General features: G+C 33.3%; 1 protein-coding gene and 1 long non-coding RNA gene across 2 annotated transcripts; both read left to right on the top strand.

Annotated features, from left to right (window-relative positions):
• Positions 1-265: 265 nt before the first annotated feature.
• Positions 266-9,773, top strand: LOC139518062 (uncharacterized). The gene is made up of 4 exons (XR_011663279.1): positions 266-398; positions 3,492-3,608; positions 4,655-4,765; positions 9,650-9,773. It is a non-coding gene; the product is annotated as an uncharacterized lncRNA (long non-coding RNA).
• Positions 9,774-12,441: 2,668 nt separating this feature from the next.
• On the top strand, positions 12,442-13,323 carry LOC139515550 (glucose-dependent insulinotropic receptor-like). The gene has a single exon (XM_071305127.1). It carries the CDS (start codon positions 12,442-12,444, stop codon positions 13,273-13,275), a length of 834 nt encoding a protein of 277 aa, XP_071161228.1. The 3' UTR covers positions 13,276-13,323.
• Positions 13,324-17,933: the final 4,610 nt, after the last annotated feature.

Here is a 17,933-nt window from a genome sequence, read left to right as displayed (position 1 = left end):
AATACGCTGGTCCTGGTCTGGCCACCTTCAGTTGGAAATAAATATTCTGACACTCAATGACCATGTTTCTACATTCTCAATCTGTCTTTAATTTCTGATATTTGTGCAAACTAGAAAAAAACTGCTAAATAAAAATGCCACTTAATAAAAATAACTATGTTTCCAAAGGAGATCACACCTTTGCATACTTATCAGATTAATATTTTTTGTTTGTTTGGCCTCACCTTAATATTTTCGTCTGCACGATTTTTTGTCAAACTACGTCATACCGGAAGTGAAAGTTACAGCAACACCTGTGAAGGAAAATGTTACCAGTGGCAGTGAAAACGCATCTTGACCATTTTCCAGAGTTAGATAAGGATATATATGATAGCATCGTGGAGAAGAACGAAGAAAAGGTAATTTCTTTACAGATAGAGATATTTTATTACCACCTTTCAATTCAAATTCAAATATTTTATTGGACAAAGCACATATGATACAATGCGTATTCCAAGATACAAACACATTAAACATGACAATTTATGCAAATACAACATAAAGAAACATTTCAAGTACTAATTATATATATAATATCACAGTATTACACAGTAATATGAGGCAGGCATTACCTGTAAATGGGGACGAAGTCTGTATGAATTATTTTTTTGTAACTTATACTTATGGTAGACCAACTGACATTAGATTTTTATTACGAAGTTCAAAAGCTTGACTTAAATAATTACATATTTGTCTGGTGTCAACCAGATTTACTGGGTTAAGTAAATAAATCGTTGATTTAATATCATCATCATTATTAAGGTTATGCAGATAGAATCCATAATGTCATGCAGATAGAATCCATGTATAACAGCTCGCCCCATTGGAAGTCGCCCCACTTTTTCACCAACTCGTCTAGTCCGAGATTACTACTCGTCCAACCTTCTAACACATCGCCCCTCTCTTGCACACCAACTCGCCCCATAAAGAGTGGAATAGTTCTGACAACTCATTAAACAATGTTAAATGGGTTACGTAAGGTTCATCACCAACGGACAAAAGTGGCTGTATTCACACTGTTTTACACCTCAAAAACTCTTCTGTGTACAGACTTATCTGTGCAGTTTGAAAGGTTTTAAGGCCTTGCATCCATAATTTAGATATTAAAAAGTTAAATGCATTTTGTGTTTCAGAAAGATATAAAAAGTGATATGGCATGACTGAGACTATATATAGTAGTCTCAGGGCATGGTATGAGACCAAATGGCGCTAAATAAGAAAGTATAGGTCACTGTCAGTGGCGGATCCAGGAAATTTCATAAGTGGGGGCCCACTGACTGACCTAAGAGGGGGCCTGCTCCAGTCACGCGTCAGTGATTCCCTATATAAGCAACCAAATTTTCTCCAAAAAAGGGGGGCCCGGGCCCCCCTAAATCCGCCTCTGACTGTCAGGCCTTCAACAATACACCTTATCGCTTATCCCGGCTGACCTGGCGGCTTGAACTTTTGACGCATACAACAATCACTTTTCCATTGTGGCGTCAGATATTATGTTTTATGACGTCAAAATATTATGGGAATCTGTGTGATATCCAGTAATGGCGGACAAATAGCGTTAAGGTGTTTGAGGACCTGTGTTCAAGTTTGGTTGCTTCTGCAGGCTTCAAATTGATTTATTTGTGCTATTAACCATGATTTATAGGTTCCTTGATCCTGTAAGACCCTTTAAAAAAAATTGATGTTTTCATCTCAAAATTTACTATCAGTAATACATTGTACAAGCTATAAAAAAGAAGATTGATTGATTGCAATGAGACAACTGTCCGCAAGAGTCCAAAATGACACAGAAATTAACTTCTAAAGGTCACCTATTAATCTGGAAAACTCTTAAGGCATATTACATGTATTACATTCCATACATGCGTGGAATAGATACAGTGTATATATATGTTGTGTACAAGATGTAAGTTTGTACAAATTATAATTTGTACAGGGTTTTTGTACAAGTTATAAGATTTTTGACACCTACCTTCTTGCAACAGGTGATACAGGTTTAACTTATACAATGTACCAGTGTAATCTTTTAAATTCAAAAAAATATACGTCAACCTAACATTTAGTGCTATTCTCCTTGCCTTCAAACTGGAAATGAGGATACCTGAATGGTTTAAATTCTAATTTTATTTTTTTCCTTATACCATATTCATATCTATACAAAATCTTTGTGAGGTCTTATAATGTTTTTGTATCAATGCTCAGTATTAGACTGTATCATGAAGTTGTGAAAAATTGACAGAAATATGCGGAGCAAAAGACTGTGCTTGCATCATCCATTTTTGTTCAGCAGGTCATAAAACACTGATAACTTGTACAAAAATTCTGTACAAATTGTAATTTGTACAACATTACAACTTGTACACAACATATATATAAATAAAATTAAATGTGTATTTTTATTTTTAGAAAATTAAAAACTTAAACCCAGCAATTTTAGCCCCCCCTTTTTTTTACAGTGCTGCAACATATTAGGTTACTGTTAATGCATAGAATATTTTACATGTTCTACTCTAACATGTCCAAACATTGCCTAGTTTCGTGGGCCTCAGGACCCTCTTTTTGGAAAATCCTGGATCTGCATCTTGAATATATACTTTAAATACATGTAAGTTTTAAATACATGCAAGTTGACATCTTGTGGTTAAACATGATATCATTTGATGCTGATATGTAATTGGAAGTATGTAATATATACTTTAATAAAGAATTTTTCTTAAAAATAGTTGTTTAAAATTCAAAAATACAATTAAGTTTCCTAGAATCCGGGTCTGTTCATGCCCAATCACCTTTGTGCCCACTCATGTTCGCCCTCTTTCGCATTCGCACCCTACATGTTGTCGCCCCTTTTTTTTTTTGGTTTTGTGTTTTTATTTGTAATTGAGTTTTGGTAAACATGGTAAATGTATTGCTATAAACATACCTTTTTTCATAGTTTCCAAATAAAGTCAGTGAGATTCTGATAAAAAAAATTGTGTCATGGTATTTTAAATTTATTGCTTTAAACATGATAAACATTTGTTTTTTTTATTGTTTTTAAATAAAAGTGAGATTTACATTTATAATTAACATTTAATAATTATGACATCAAATTAATTTAAAAAAATCTTTATTATAATTCCTCACATTTTATTTAACATGTTTAAGAAAATATGATTATTTGGTATAAACATATAGCTGAAATGAGAATAAAAATTGGGCGTGAACGTGTAGGGTGCGAACAGACTTCGGGGGCGAACATGTGAGGTGCGAACGTGAAGGATGCGAACAGACCTGATACCAGTTTCCTTGCTGAACAAAAATGAACATACATTTGTAATCAATGAACATGATTGGAAAATATTTGCGACAGATAAATTCATTATAAATGATAATTGATTTTACTTATTAATAGGAATAATTAAAGGAATTATAGAAGGGAACACACAACTATTATTTTAATATTTCATTTCTACTAGGATTCACAAGAAATGAAACATTTGGCAAATTGCCCCAGGACTGGAAAGGCTAAAGGAGTAAAATGAAGTACACAAGAAATAAGAATTTAGACATGTGCTGCAGCTAGAAACAGATATGTAAGTATTTATAAATAAAAATTATCAGTGTTCCCAACCTGTGTGACTAACATATAGTTCATACAATATTTCCATACACCAAATAATTATTAGATATAGGAGTATGTGGTATGAGTGCCAATGAGACAACTCTCCATTTAAGGCTTAAATAAATGTTAAGAAGAAAAATTGCTTACTCTTTATGTTAATAACTGTATAATAAATTTGCTGTTAATAAAGAATCTTGATTTTGTAATTTGCTTTTAATTAGTCCCCTACCAATGAAGTTGATGTGGAATTAAGTTTGCACTCCGTCTGTCTGTCTGTCTGTCTGTCAATTCTCAGTCAGGCAAATCAGTTTTCCACACTTTTTTCTTCCTTCTTGAAGATATTGATTTAATGTTAGTTATAAAGTTGTATCATGACACAAGTTATAGATCAAGTTTGAATGGTATTTTGGTCTGATGATTATGTCCAGAGTTATGGTCCAAAAAAAATTTGATATCTATAACATTATTAGTTTGGGTGAAAATACCATGATTACCAAACAATGTTGGGACATTTTTTTTGACGTACATTGTATTTTTTTTTTATATAGAATGCTTTATAATATTTGTGCATTTTAGCTGGATTTACTATATTGGAAATACAATTCAGTACCAATTAGAATGTACTTATTTATGCATTACTACTATATGACATGTACAACAAACTACAATATATATATATATGTATAGCAATTGCAAAATTTCTTCTGAACTAACTAATTCAGTAAAGTGAATGAGTTCCAGTTTGCAAAAACATGTAGTACATGTATGCACTGGAAGTTGGTATCCCTGAGATTAATAAAATAGTTTTTGTACATGTACACAAAATATATATTTATTGTGAAAGAAATGAAACTTTTCTGCAAAATAGTATCCTCTTGGTCAAAGTACATGTACATGTATTTATAATAAACATTAATAAGTAATGCAATACATTTGTTTTCAGTGTCATTGAGTTATTCAACAACATATTAGTATGCATGATCACATGAATGAGAAATCATATATTTTTTTTTTCAGGGGAATATTTTGCATATAAAATCCAGAGAATGAATCAATGGCAATTGGACATATCTTATTTACTAGAAAGTGTTTCCTGGCATGCCTGAGGAACAAGCCTGTGTGTTTAAGGTATAAAGACTTAACAATTAACATATATCTAAATAGATATACATGCCCCTTGGAAACAATCATTATATGGAAAACTGCCTTACACATGTTACAAGTGCTCTAATGTGTACAATTCTTACCAGATTTTTGTCGAGCCTGCAACTTTTGTCGCAGAAAGCTGGACATAGTGATAGTGATACAGTGCCCTGGTGTTGGCAGCGGCAGCTAACTCTCAAAAGCTTCATATTTTAGAGGGTTGAAGACTTGGATGCATCATACTTTGTATATAGATGCCTCATGTTATGAAGTTTCCATCAGTCACATGTCCAATGTCTTTGACCTCATTTTCTTGTATATTCAGTGTATGGAAGGACTGTAAGGTGTACATGTCCAACTGGCAGGTGTCATGTGACCTTGACCTAATTTTTATGGTTCAGCTGTAATAGTTAAGTTTTTGTGTTTTGGTCTGTTTTTCTTATACTGTATGCAATAGGTCTACTATAATTGGTGTATGGAATGATGATAAGGTGTACATGTCTAGCTGGTAGGTGTCATCTGACCTTGACCTCATTTTTATGGTTCAGTGGTCAAAGGTAAATTTTTAAGTTTTGGTCTTTTTAAAAACTATATGGTCAACTTTTTTATAGCTTTTTGTTCGGTGTGAGCCAAGGCTCCGTGTTGATGGCTGTACATTGACCTATAATGGTTTACTTTTATAAATTGTTATTTGGATGGAGAGTTGTCTCATTGGCACTCACACCACATACTCCTATATCTAATAATTATTTGGTGTATGGAAATATTGTATGAACTATATGTTAGTCACACAGGTTTTATTTGACCTTGACCTCAATTGGTAAATGTTAAGTTTATGTCATTGTGACAGTTATATTTAGGACCATCAACATAATATCAATGATTAGTAAAGAAGTAGAGACATTTCAGTGTGTGCACTCTTGTTATGAAATTTATGTTAAGTTTTATGTCATCAATATTTTAGACAAGTTTGAAAATCATTGCAGAACAAATATTTTTAAAAGAATTGTTTCCTTGAATGTCCCAAATATAAAAAAAGAAGATGTGGTATGATTGCCAATGAGACAACTCTCCACAAGAGACCAAATGACAAAGAAATTAACAACTATCATCTGACATGATCATGACTATAGTTAATCGTACAACCTTCAACAATGAGCAAAGCCCATACCATACAGTCAGCTATAAAAGGCAGTGAAATGACAAATGTAAAACATTTCAAACAAGAAAACAAACCACCTAATTTAAGTACAAAAAATTAACAAAAAAAAATAATATGTAACACATCAACAAACATTAACAACTGAATAACAGGCTCCTGACAGGCACATTTGTACAGAATGTGTGGGGGTGGGGTTCAACATGTAAGCGAGATCCAAACCCTCCCTCTAACTTGGGACAGTGGTGTGAAAGTACAACATAAGAATAAACTATAAAAATCAGTTGAAAAAGGCTTAACTCATCAAATGATACAAATAGAAATACAACACAGAGTAGACATGGCTGGGTACTGTGGATTCATTTATTTTCGTGGGTACCAATTTTCGTGGTTTGAGGAAAATTTACATATTCGTGGATATTTAATTTCGTGGTTTTGGCAAAGTCTACACTTATTCCTTTAGAAAATTTGTCATTTGTTGAACATTTGAATTCGTGGTTCTCTTGTACCAACGAAATCCACGAAAATTGGTATCCAACGAATATTAATGAATCCACAGTACTTGTTTATTTATCCCAACAACAAAAAGACAGCTAAGTGCAGATCTGAGAGTACTCACAGCTACTGGCAGCTAGTTTAAAGCCACTATCATCTAATAAAAAAATCTCGATCTTGGACTAAATTATCAATCAGTACACATCCAACATCCAATGGATTTAGTGTAAAGAAGTCATTTAAACAGTCAGAGGAAAACATGACTGTATAATGCCAAGATACAGGTTTAGACAGATTATAGATCTTTGAATCTGTATATGTATATATATATAACAGTAATATTTAGTTTGCTTTTAATTTTCTGATAACAAAATCAATATTAATACCAGGAAAAACAATGTTCAATGATCAAAATTGGTTTCCAATCTCTAACTTTAGTTTTGAATAACTTGACCAAATGTTATAAAAACATATACAAAATGCTTAATAGCACAAAACGTGTGTCAAGATTGAATTTTGGTGGCGTCATTTTAATCGTTTTAGAGTTATGCCCCTTTACAAATGGAAAAACTGCTGAATTTTCTTTTTTCTGTTTTCTAACTTAAGTTAGCCTCAACCAAAAGTAATGAAACTTATACACAATTCTTATTACCGCAAAAAAAAGGGCAAGATTGAATTTGGGTGGTGTCACTTTTAATAAAAATGTTTTCTGATTTTTTTTACATAAATTAGACTGTTGTTTTACCCTTTTGAATGGTTTTACACTAGTCATTTTTGGGGCCCTTTATAGCCTACTGTTCTGTGGGAGCTAAGGCTCTATGTTGAAACCCATACTTTGACCAATAATGTTTTTTTCTTTTTCAAATTGTGACTTGGAGTGAGAGTTGTCTCATTTGCACTCATACCACATCTTCTTGTAATATATCTTTTATCTTTCCCTTTAAAAAAAATGGAAAAATTGCTGAGTTTTTCCTTTTAGTTCACTACCTTGAGTTTGCCTTCGCAAAATGGTATGAAACTTATACACTATACTTTTTACCACAAAACTCTGATCAAGTACAAATTTGGGGAGCATCACATTTACATGTCATGCATGTTCTTCAGTTATGTCCCTTTATAACTTTATATGATATTTGTGTCACATGAACACATTCACCATTCATTGAGTTATTGCCTTTGTGTTTAATAGATAAGATATGTGCAACATGGGGGACATTTGAACTCATTTATTGAGTTATTGCCCTTGTATTTAATAGATAAGATATGTGCAATTCTGTTCTTTTATTGATTTTCAATTTTGCTTTAGTTCAGTTATGCAAAGATACTACAGTGTAATACTATATGTTGGAATTCATATCAAGAACAGATAATACACCTATGAGTAGATACTGTTGTGAATTTTTAGCTCACCTGGCCCAAAGGGCCAAGTGAGCTTTTCCCATCACTTGGCGTCCGTCGTCGTTGTCCATCGTCGTTGTCCATCGTCATTAGCTTTTACAAAAATCTTCTCCTCTGAAACTACTGGGCCAAATTAAACCAAACTTGGCCACAATCATTATTGGGGTATCTAGTTTAAAAATGTGTGTCATGACCCGGTCAACCAACCAAGATGGCCGCCACGGCTAAAAATAGAACATAGGGGTAAAATGTAGTTTTTGGCTTATAACTCAAAAACCAAAGCATTTAGAGCAAATCTGACAGGGGTATTTTTAGTTACACAGTGTGTAATTGTCCTAATACGAGAATTTATCGGGTCAATAAAATTCATATCGGGTGAGGCGTAGCCAAACCCGATATGAATTTTATTGACCCGATAAATTCCGTATTAGGACAATTAAACACTGTGTAACGAATTTATCCTGATTTTGTTATATTACATATTATTATATTTAAATTCAATATAAGGACAATATCAACGAAATATGTTTTAGATATTTAATCTAAAACTGTAAAAAAATAAAATATTAGGACTATGAAGCCATTTATTTTTTTATTTTTTTATTAGGTCAATGGTATAAGGGAGATAATCCCAATTGACGTGATAAATAAGGGAGATAATTCCTATTGACGTAATAAAAAATTGTACTGAAATTTATTAGGACAATATCAGCCAATCAAATTGTGAGAAATTATCCTAAATCAGGATAAAATTGTTTATCAGGTCAAGATCTATCTGCCCTGAAATTTTCAGACAAATCAGACAACCCTTTGTTGGGTTGCTGCCCCTGAATTTGTAATTTTAAGGAAATTTTGCTGTTTTTGGTTATTATCTTGAATATTTTTATAGATAGAGATAAACTGTAAACAGCAATAATGTTCAGCAAAGTAAGATTTACAAATAAGTCAACATGACCGAAATGGTCAGTTGACCCCTTTAGGAGTTATTGCCCTTTATAGTCAATTTATAACCATTTTTTGTAAATCTTAGTTATCTTTTACAAAAGTCTTCTCCTCTGAAACTACTGGTCCAAATTAATCCAAACTTGGCAACAATCATCTTTGGGGTATCTAGTTTAAAAAATGTGTCCGGTGACCTGGCCATCAAATCAAGATGGCCACCACAGCTAAAAATAGAACATAGGGGTAAAATGCAGTTTTTGGCTTATAACTCAAAAACCAAAGCATTAAGAGCAAATCTGACATGGGGTATAATTGTTTATCAGATCAAGATCTATCTGCCCTGTAATTTTCAGATGAATCTGACAACCCTTTGTTGGGTTGCTGCCCCTGAATCGGTAATTTTAAGGAAATTTTGCTGTTTTTGGTTGTTATCTTGAATATTATTATAGATAAAGATAAACTGTACACAGCAATCATGTTCAGCAAAGTAAGATTTACAAATAAGTCAACATGACGGAAATGGTCAATTGACCCCCTAAGGAGTTATTGTCCTTTATAGTCAATTTTTAACAATTTTTATAAAATTTGTAAATTTTTATTAACATTTCCACTGAAACTACTGGGCCAAGTTCATTATAGATAGAGATAATTTTAAGCAGCAAGACTGTTTAGTAAAGTAAGATTTACAAACACATCACTATCACCAAAACACAACTTTGTCATGAATCCATCTGCTTCCTTTGTTTAATATTCATATAGACCAAGGTGAGCGACACAGGCTCTTTAGAGCCTCTAGTTTTTAAAGCTGAAATTATCAATAAACAAACTCATAAATGCCATGTAAATTAATATTTTATTTCAATCTATATTTACAGATAAGAAAACAACTTCAGCATGCAAGAAAGAAGATACATAGTTTGGAATCAAATATTTGACATTAATTCAATTCATTTTTGTTGCTTATACAATTCTATTTATTTGAAAATTAAAGTTGACTAAACATAACTGAAATATTTGTCATCTGTGAATATTTGTGAGGGGAGAGAAACATTTATTTTGGAAGGTATATGGCTTTGAAAACAGATATTACAACTAAAGTCATGGAAGTGTTCATATATTTTCGATAAAGATCAATACTAGTTTAAATGCATGAACCACTGTATCAGGTTGGGGTGAAGGTTGGTGCCAGATAAAACGTTTAAACCCAGTGCATTTTTTTGCACCTTCCCTATGTCAAGAACCTGATGTTCAGTGGGCTTATTATGTGTTTAATAATTGTTTCTCAATTTTTATATACATGTATCTTAGACCATTGGTTTTCCTGTCTGAAAGAGGTTAGACTGGAAATTTTTGAGGCCCTTTATTGCCTGCTGACTGTTTGGTGTGAGGTTAGGCTCTGTTGAAGGCTGTACTTTGACCTTTAATGGTTTACCTTTACCAATTGTGCCATTTAAAAATGAGGGTTTAGTGAAAAGGGAGAGACATTTTGCCTTGCAAAAGGCCACCTACGAAATTCCTTATGTTGCAATGGTTCTTAACATGCAGAGGGTGTCACTGTCTCTACACAAGTAATCGAATTAAAAATCCCATTCTGTCTGCCTGCTTGTACATCCTGCACAGTCAAACAGATGGCTCACTTTGGCGATGGTTTTACTGCTGGTACAAAGAAGACCAAGAGTAACCATACTTCTATTCTCAAAGTCACTAATGGAGGTTCAATAGGATATGATCATGATCTAGGACCAATGTTTTCTAGAGATGTTAACTTTGAATGGATTATTTGTGGAGCAACATCCAATTATCTCTTCAGCATAATATACAAAATTCAATCCTCCATGACATGTTTTGACCCAGAACATCAGAGGAACTTTGAATTCTAGTTTTACCTTAAAAAAAACATTAATCTGGAAGCATTGTTGATCTCAGAAGAAGTGAAAAATCATCAATTTTATTTTAAAAAAAATTACAATGTCATAAAAAAAAGTTTTTGCCATTATTCACCGAAATTACCTTAAATTATCTTCTGTCAGTTAGATGTCTTCTTACAAAAACCATTTTGCATATAAAAACGTTTAACAGGCTATTATTTGAACTTGGAATTATTTTTAATTATGAAATTTGCATAATTTCTTGTGTTTAAAATTTTTAACAAATTCCAGGTTTATTTGGTATTACAATCTTTTGAGCGGTGAATAACACTTTCCATAAAATGTATTTTGGTTAGATAGTGTTGTGCGCGGCACAGTACATTCTATTGAAAATAAACTATTTTCTTTGTAATAGAAAGTGTTGTGCGCAGCACAGAACATTTCAGTACAGAATAAACATGGAATTTATAAAAAATTTCAACAACAAAACAAGCAAATTCCATAATTAAAAATAATTCCAAGTTTTTTATGTGTTTAGAATATATTTTATGGGCCACTGGTATTTTTTTGTTTCAATGTCTTCAAGACACCAACATTTTTTTTCAAGACGTCTTGGATGAGAGGATACAATTTTTGAAGTTTCAAAAATGTCTTCAAGATACATGTCTTAAGACATATATTCCATGTCTCAAGACACATCTTCAATGGTTTCATGTCTTAAGACGTATGCTCTATGTCTCAAGACATAAGGTGTATGTCTCAAGACTGTCTCGAGACGTCTTAAGACAATGAGGTTCATTTGCTATGAAGTCGTAGAACAACGACACTTTTGCAATGTGTAATATGCCTTTTCTTATAATTCATTTTTTACTTTTTTTTCTTTATAGATTAGAATAGAATAGGGTATTTTTAATTCCCAAATTAAAGGGCCAATAAAGGGCATAAAATTAGATACAATTGATTTACATAATTGGTATCAACAACAATGTGGCATATAAATATATATTTAGTATATAAAAATTGGTCAGAATCAGAGCCAAAACCACATGTATATTGTGAATAAAAGAATGGAATTACAGATTTGACATGTATTTGACCTCTTTTATCGCTATTTCAATAACATTTCTAAACATCCACATCATGCCGGCCGCCGTGTCATTATTTCAGAGTCCATTATACTCAATATTCAACATTTTTCATATTATCTTGTCATTATATATCCGTTTCTGAACAAGCAATTGTGATGATTTCATCTTACTTGAAGAGGGAAGGCGCAGATGTACATACAGATTTTGTAATCGCCACACGTCATTCGTAGATAAGGTTTCTTACAGGAATAAACAGATTATCGGTTAAATACTTCTTAAAAAGTAGTTAATAATTCTTTTATCTAATTCATATATTTGGAGTTATCAGATTGTTTTCTTAACTAATTGTGATACGTGATAAAAAGTCTATTTTTATCCCCAAGTAAAATTTGGAATTAATTTTAACACATTCAAATGAATTGGACGGCTTTAGCTCCTGCAAGACGTAACTTTATTAAATGGATTGATATACTGCAACCAACATTTAAAAATAGGAATATACAATGCTCTCTCTGGAACTCATGTGAAAATTTAGAAGTTGTCGACTCGAAAAACTTTTCAAATTCTCTGAAATGCATTTCCACTACAGATAGTATTCATGAAAACATTAAGCAGATTTGTCTTATACCACTGACTATTTTGATTATTGCCATCAATGTCTGTGTTTTGTTGGTGATTGCTGTCAACAAAAAATTTCACAACACGACATACATGCTAATTGCTGCTCTAGGGTTTGCAGACCTTTGCGTTGGCTTTGTCTCAATTGGAACTCTCGTAACAAGAGCTTCAGAGAAAACTCTAGACTTATGTTTGGTTCGTATTGGTTTTACAATAGCTGCTTGTATTGATTCTTTGTTAGTTCTAATGCTAATTGCGATAGACAGATACATCGCTGTTTTTAAAGGACTAAGATATATTCAAATAGTGAAACGGGAAAGAGTGATATTTGGAATTATTTTGGTATCAATTATTTCTATTGCTGTTGGATTCTTGCCATTAATGGGATGGCGTGTGTCAACGTACAATAAATATTGCTCCTTTTTGTATGTTGTACCGGCTAATTACATAATTGTATTATTTTCCAGCTGCGTTTTTATTCCAATTACAGCCATGTTTGTGATCTATGGGAGATTGTACAAAAATGCGCAAATTCACATAAAAAGAATTGAATCTATTGAAAACATTACTCAGCCTAGATTAAGTAACGGACAATTACGAATTTCTGCAAGGACAGCAAAATCTTTGAAAACTCTCACCGTTGTGTTTGGATGTGTTCTATTGACGTGGATGCCTTTCTTGATCACATCTATCGCACAGATCATCTGTGAAGACAAGACTTGTTTTCTTAAGGACATTGTCGGGACACATTTGCTGATATTAGGATTTTCAAATTCATTTTTGAATCCAGTAATATATGCTCTTGGGACAAAGGATTTTAGAGAAACATTTGTCCATACTTGTTTTGGAAGATTTCCCTGTTTTAATCAAAGACCGTCGCGATCGCGGTCCAATATCTACCCTGTATTATCTAGAACACGACTTTAGTGCATTGAATTTTAGCATTGGCGAAGTTACGATTTACTTTAACTTAATGATTACAAATCCTTTTACTGGAATATTTATTACCAGTATAAATATGTTACAATTCCCGCCTGTTAACAAGTAATAAAATTTTGAAAATCTAGACTTAATTGCTTTCTTTGTAAATATCTTGTCTTTGGTTTTTTTTCTATGGTCGGGTTGTTGTCTCTTTGGCACATTCCCCATTTCCATTCTCAATTTTATTTAGTAATGATAATATCTCTGTGTTTTGTTGAATATCTTCGTATTAATAGAAGTATATGTTGATGTTTGTTTACTTTCCTACCTAGGGAAAACATAAGCAATGAGACGGGTCCCTTATATACCTAAATTTTGAAAGGATGGATGGGTTTTCTTATTTTAGGTCAGTTATCTTAAAAAGTGTCGTCTTACAAATTTCATTGAAATTGTTATCCAGTGTTTGAAACTTGAATAACAACTAGGATATGCTTGATTTGCATGGTGGGTATTATATTCAATTTGGCTCAGTCTTTTTTTTTTGGAACACACGGGGATTGAGATGATTGATATTCTCTTTGTTAAACAGTTTGAAAGTTTATTAAAATGTGCTTTTTACTTCTCTTTTTCAACTATAACCAAATTAGATGCCACCTGACGATATTCCCAAAACACGTCAAATTAAATGAAAAAAAAACTGACTATATTCCAAAAACACGTCAAATTAACTTGAATTAAACAAAACTTGAATTAAACAACAGACTTTATTCCAAAAACACGGCATATCGAAACACACACCTGACTGTATTCCAAAAACACGTCCCCAAAAACACGTCAAATTAAATGAAAAAAAACCCTGACTATATTCCCAAAACACGTCAAATTAACTTGAATTAAACAACAGACTTTATTCCAAAAACACGGCATATCGAAATACACACCTGACTGTATTCCAAAAACACGTCAAATTGAATGACACACCTGACTGCATTCCAAAAACACGTCAAATTGAATGACACAACTGATTGTATTAAAAAAACACGCCAAATTGATTGTCACACCTGACTGCATTAAAAAAACATGTCAAATTGTATGACACAACTGACTATATTCCAAAAACACGTCAAATAGATTGTCACACCTGACTGCATTCCAAAAACACGTCAAATTGATTGTCACACCTGACTGCATTCCAAAAACACGTCAAATTGATTGTCACACCTGACTGCATTCCAAAAACACGTCAAATTGAATAACACAACTGACTGTATTCCAAAAACACGTCAAATTGAATGACACAACTGACTGTATGAGACTTCAGAATACCTTTATATAGATTATTTTGTGGTGCTATATGTTTCAGTTGAGTTGAAATTTGGTTGGAAGCCTGCTGTAGGCACGGGATGATGGAAGAGTTCAACATGCAAGTTGTTGTTTTTGCTGATTTTTCTATGATGTTGGCCGCTGAGACTCAATCATACTTCTTCTTCTTCTACTTCTACTATGTAATGACCGCCTTCAACACGTTGAAGTTTACGTCACTTGTACTGCGCATTGCTTTGTGAAGACATATATACAGTGAAATATACAAATTTGTGATAATAAACAAAACAAAAAATTTTTACATAGTGGTAGTGCATATTTTTAATTTATTATTTTTAAAATATTAAGATAAAACTATTTACACATGATGAATTTATGGGCTGTAGGTGTAGTTTGAGACGGCTACTTTGAACGACTCTATAGAGTCGCTCATAACAATACTCAGGGGAAGGCTGTTCCAGATTTTAATTGTGCGTGGGAAAAATGATTGTTGTCTTATTTGTGTTCTGCAGGATGGAATTTGGTATGAGAGTGTGTGCATGTTCCTGGACTGTCTGAGCGGTTGAATTAATCTGTCTGTTTTTGTGATTGCAATGAGATGATATGTAATTTTATAGAACATGACCAGGCGTGCATCTGTTCTTCTGTTAGCAAGGTCTCTCCATTTTAAATGATCTAGCATGTCACTAACGCTTGAGGTGTTTCTGTGTCGGTTAGTGACATATCTAGCAGCCCTTCTTTGTACCTTTTCTATTTTGTTAATATCCTCAGTAAAGTAAGGGTCCCAAACTGAACAGGCATATTCTAGTGATGGTCTGACTAAAGATTTATATGCCTGTTCCTTTACTGAGGTGGAACTGATGTTAAGATTCCTTCGAAGAAAACCTAGAGTGCTGTTGGCTTTATTGCAGATGTTGTTTATGTGACTGTGCCATTTTAGGTCGGATTGAATTGTCACACCTAGGTATTTTGCCTTATCGACATGTTCAAGAATGTGGCCATGTAAAGTGTAATTATAAACGAATGGATTTTTATTTCGGCTGATGGACATGACATTAGGGAGCTACCATTTGATTTTTATGGGGGGGCTAGGATGAAATTTGAAAAAAATAGGCAGGAGTTTTGAGTAAAAAAAAAAGGCAGGATGAGACACTTGCCAAAAAAAAAAAGTCAGGATGACAATTTATGTAAAAAAAAGTCCCCCCCCCATAAAAATCAAATGGTAGCTCCCTTACACTTGTCAGGATGAAAAGCCATTTTCCATGTATTTTCCCAAATGCCTAGTGTGTTGAGGTCTTTTTGAAGGGTTTCGCAATCACTGTTTGATTTTATTACCAGATATGCAATGGTGTCATCTGCAAATAGGCGTATGGTGGAATTTAGCCCAACTGGTATGTCGTTAATATAAAATAAAAACAGACTTGGGCCCAGAACAGATCCTTGAGGCACTCCGGACTTTACAGGGACATAGCCTGAAGTCTCGCCCTCTAGAATGACTGCTTGGGTACGACATGATAAGAAGCCCTGTATCCATGCATTTGTTTTCCCCTGTATCCCATAATAATTTAATTTGTGTGTTAACAAGTTATGACTGACTTTATCAAAAGCTTTGGAGAAATCCATTATAAGTACATCTGTTTGTTTTGAGTTTTCCATATTTTTAGTGACATCATCTACAAATTCCAAAAGTTGAGTTTCACAAGATCTGTTTTTTCGAAAGCCGTGTTGTAGGGGATATAGGATGTTATGTTTGTCTGCGTGTGTCATGATTGCGCTAACTACAACATGTTCCATAAGTTTACAACATATACATGTCAAAGAAATAGGTCTATAATTCTCTGGATTATATTTGGAACCTTTCTTATAGATGGGTGAAACATGTGCAGTACGCCAGTCAGTAGGGACTTCGCCAGTGTCTAATGATTTTTGGTATATAAGGCATAGTATTGGTGAAATTTCATGTGCTAACTCCCGAAGGAGACGTGGCTTAAGTTCGTCTGGTCCACTTGCCTTGGATGGATTTAAATTTAGAAGTAATTTTGAGATACCTTGGATGGTGATATTTATGTCAGGCATGGTAGGGTACGCTGTTTTCTGTTGCATGTATTGATTGTTTTCAAATTCAGTAGCAGTGATTTTGTTTGGTTCTGAGAAAACTGATTGAAACTGCCTGTTGAGTGCGTCAGATTTTTGTTTGGTGTCAGTAATAAGTTTCCCATTCTGCTTAAGTGATGTTATGCCACTGTAGTCAGTTTTTTTGCTTTTATTTCCAGACAAAGAGTAAAGCAACATAATAGTAAATGAACAGGGCACAAGACAAAGATATTCAAAACGCAAAATCACAAAAAAGAAATATCAACAAACTGTGGTCTAACGGCACAGGTTCACGGAGAACTCGGCCACATGAGAGGCTCTGAAAACCTATCTGACCTAGCTATTTACAACACTGAACTTGAACCGTCGGTGGTAATGGCATAAATGTCATCTAACTTTAAACCATGCTGGCCTATTTGACTGTCCCGCCAACCCGGCGAGTAATAACATAAATAGATATAAAACCATATATTACCAAAAACTGAGACAAGTCAAATAATCACATACCCTATTTTCTTACAAATTGTGAAAAAGTTAAAGACGACCTTAAAGCCGGCTATGATTAATAATAAGAGAGGTACAACAAAAAACGGAGCCTATAGATTCCTGAGAGAACACCGTATGATTTGAACACCACTGATTAGAAACACATATACTCTTCAGCAGGAGTCAATTTCACAACAAAAAAAATTACGACTAGGATTTTTCGTAAGTCAACAATTCAGTATACTTACGACTAAGATTGGTCTTAAGTCATGAACAAATCAGTATACTTACGATCAATATTAGTGAAATTAGTCGTAACTAAGTTTTTTTGTGAAATCGACTTCAGATGTTAGAATACAGTGGGGGATCCAGAACTTGTTATGAGAGGGGAGATGACTGAGATAAAAGGGGTGGGGGCTCCAGTCATACTTCACTCAGTGATTCCCTATATACTATGATAATCTGTCACGGAATGAGAAGTTCCTTCATAACATAAGTTCCAAATGGAAACAATATTCTGGAATATATAGTATTTCCACTGAAATAAATATTACAGTAAATGTTCCTAACGGAATAAATGGTATAGAATATTTGTTCCAACAGGGAGGCCCCTCATGGGGGGGTCCTAGTAATCACATAATCACCATTTTTTTGCCAATATAATCACATAATCATTAAATATTTGCTTATCTTTAGTAATCAAATAATCATAAACTAAAAATACAGTCCTAGGTAATCAAATAATCATGAAATATTTGGCT

The sequence above is a fragment of the Mytilus edulis genome, chromosome 3 (assembly GCF_963676685.1).
Source record: "Mytilus edulis chromosome 3, xbMytEdul2.2, whole genome shotgun sequence".
Taxonomy (NCBI): Eukaryota; Metazoa; Mollusca; class Bivalvia; order Mytilida; family Mytilidae; genus Mytilus; species Mytilus edulis.
Note: the sequence above shows the minus strand (reverse complement) of the source record. Positions and strands in the feature narration are given on the sequence as shown.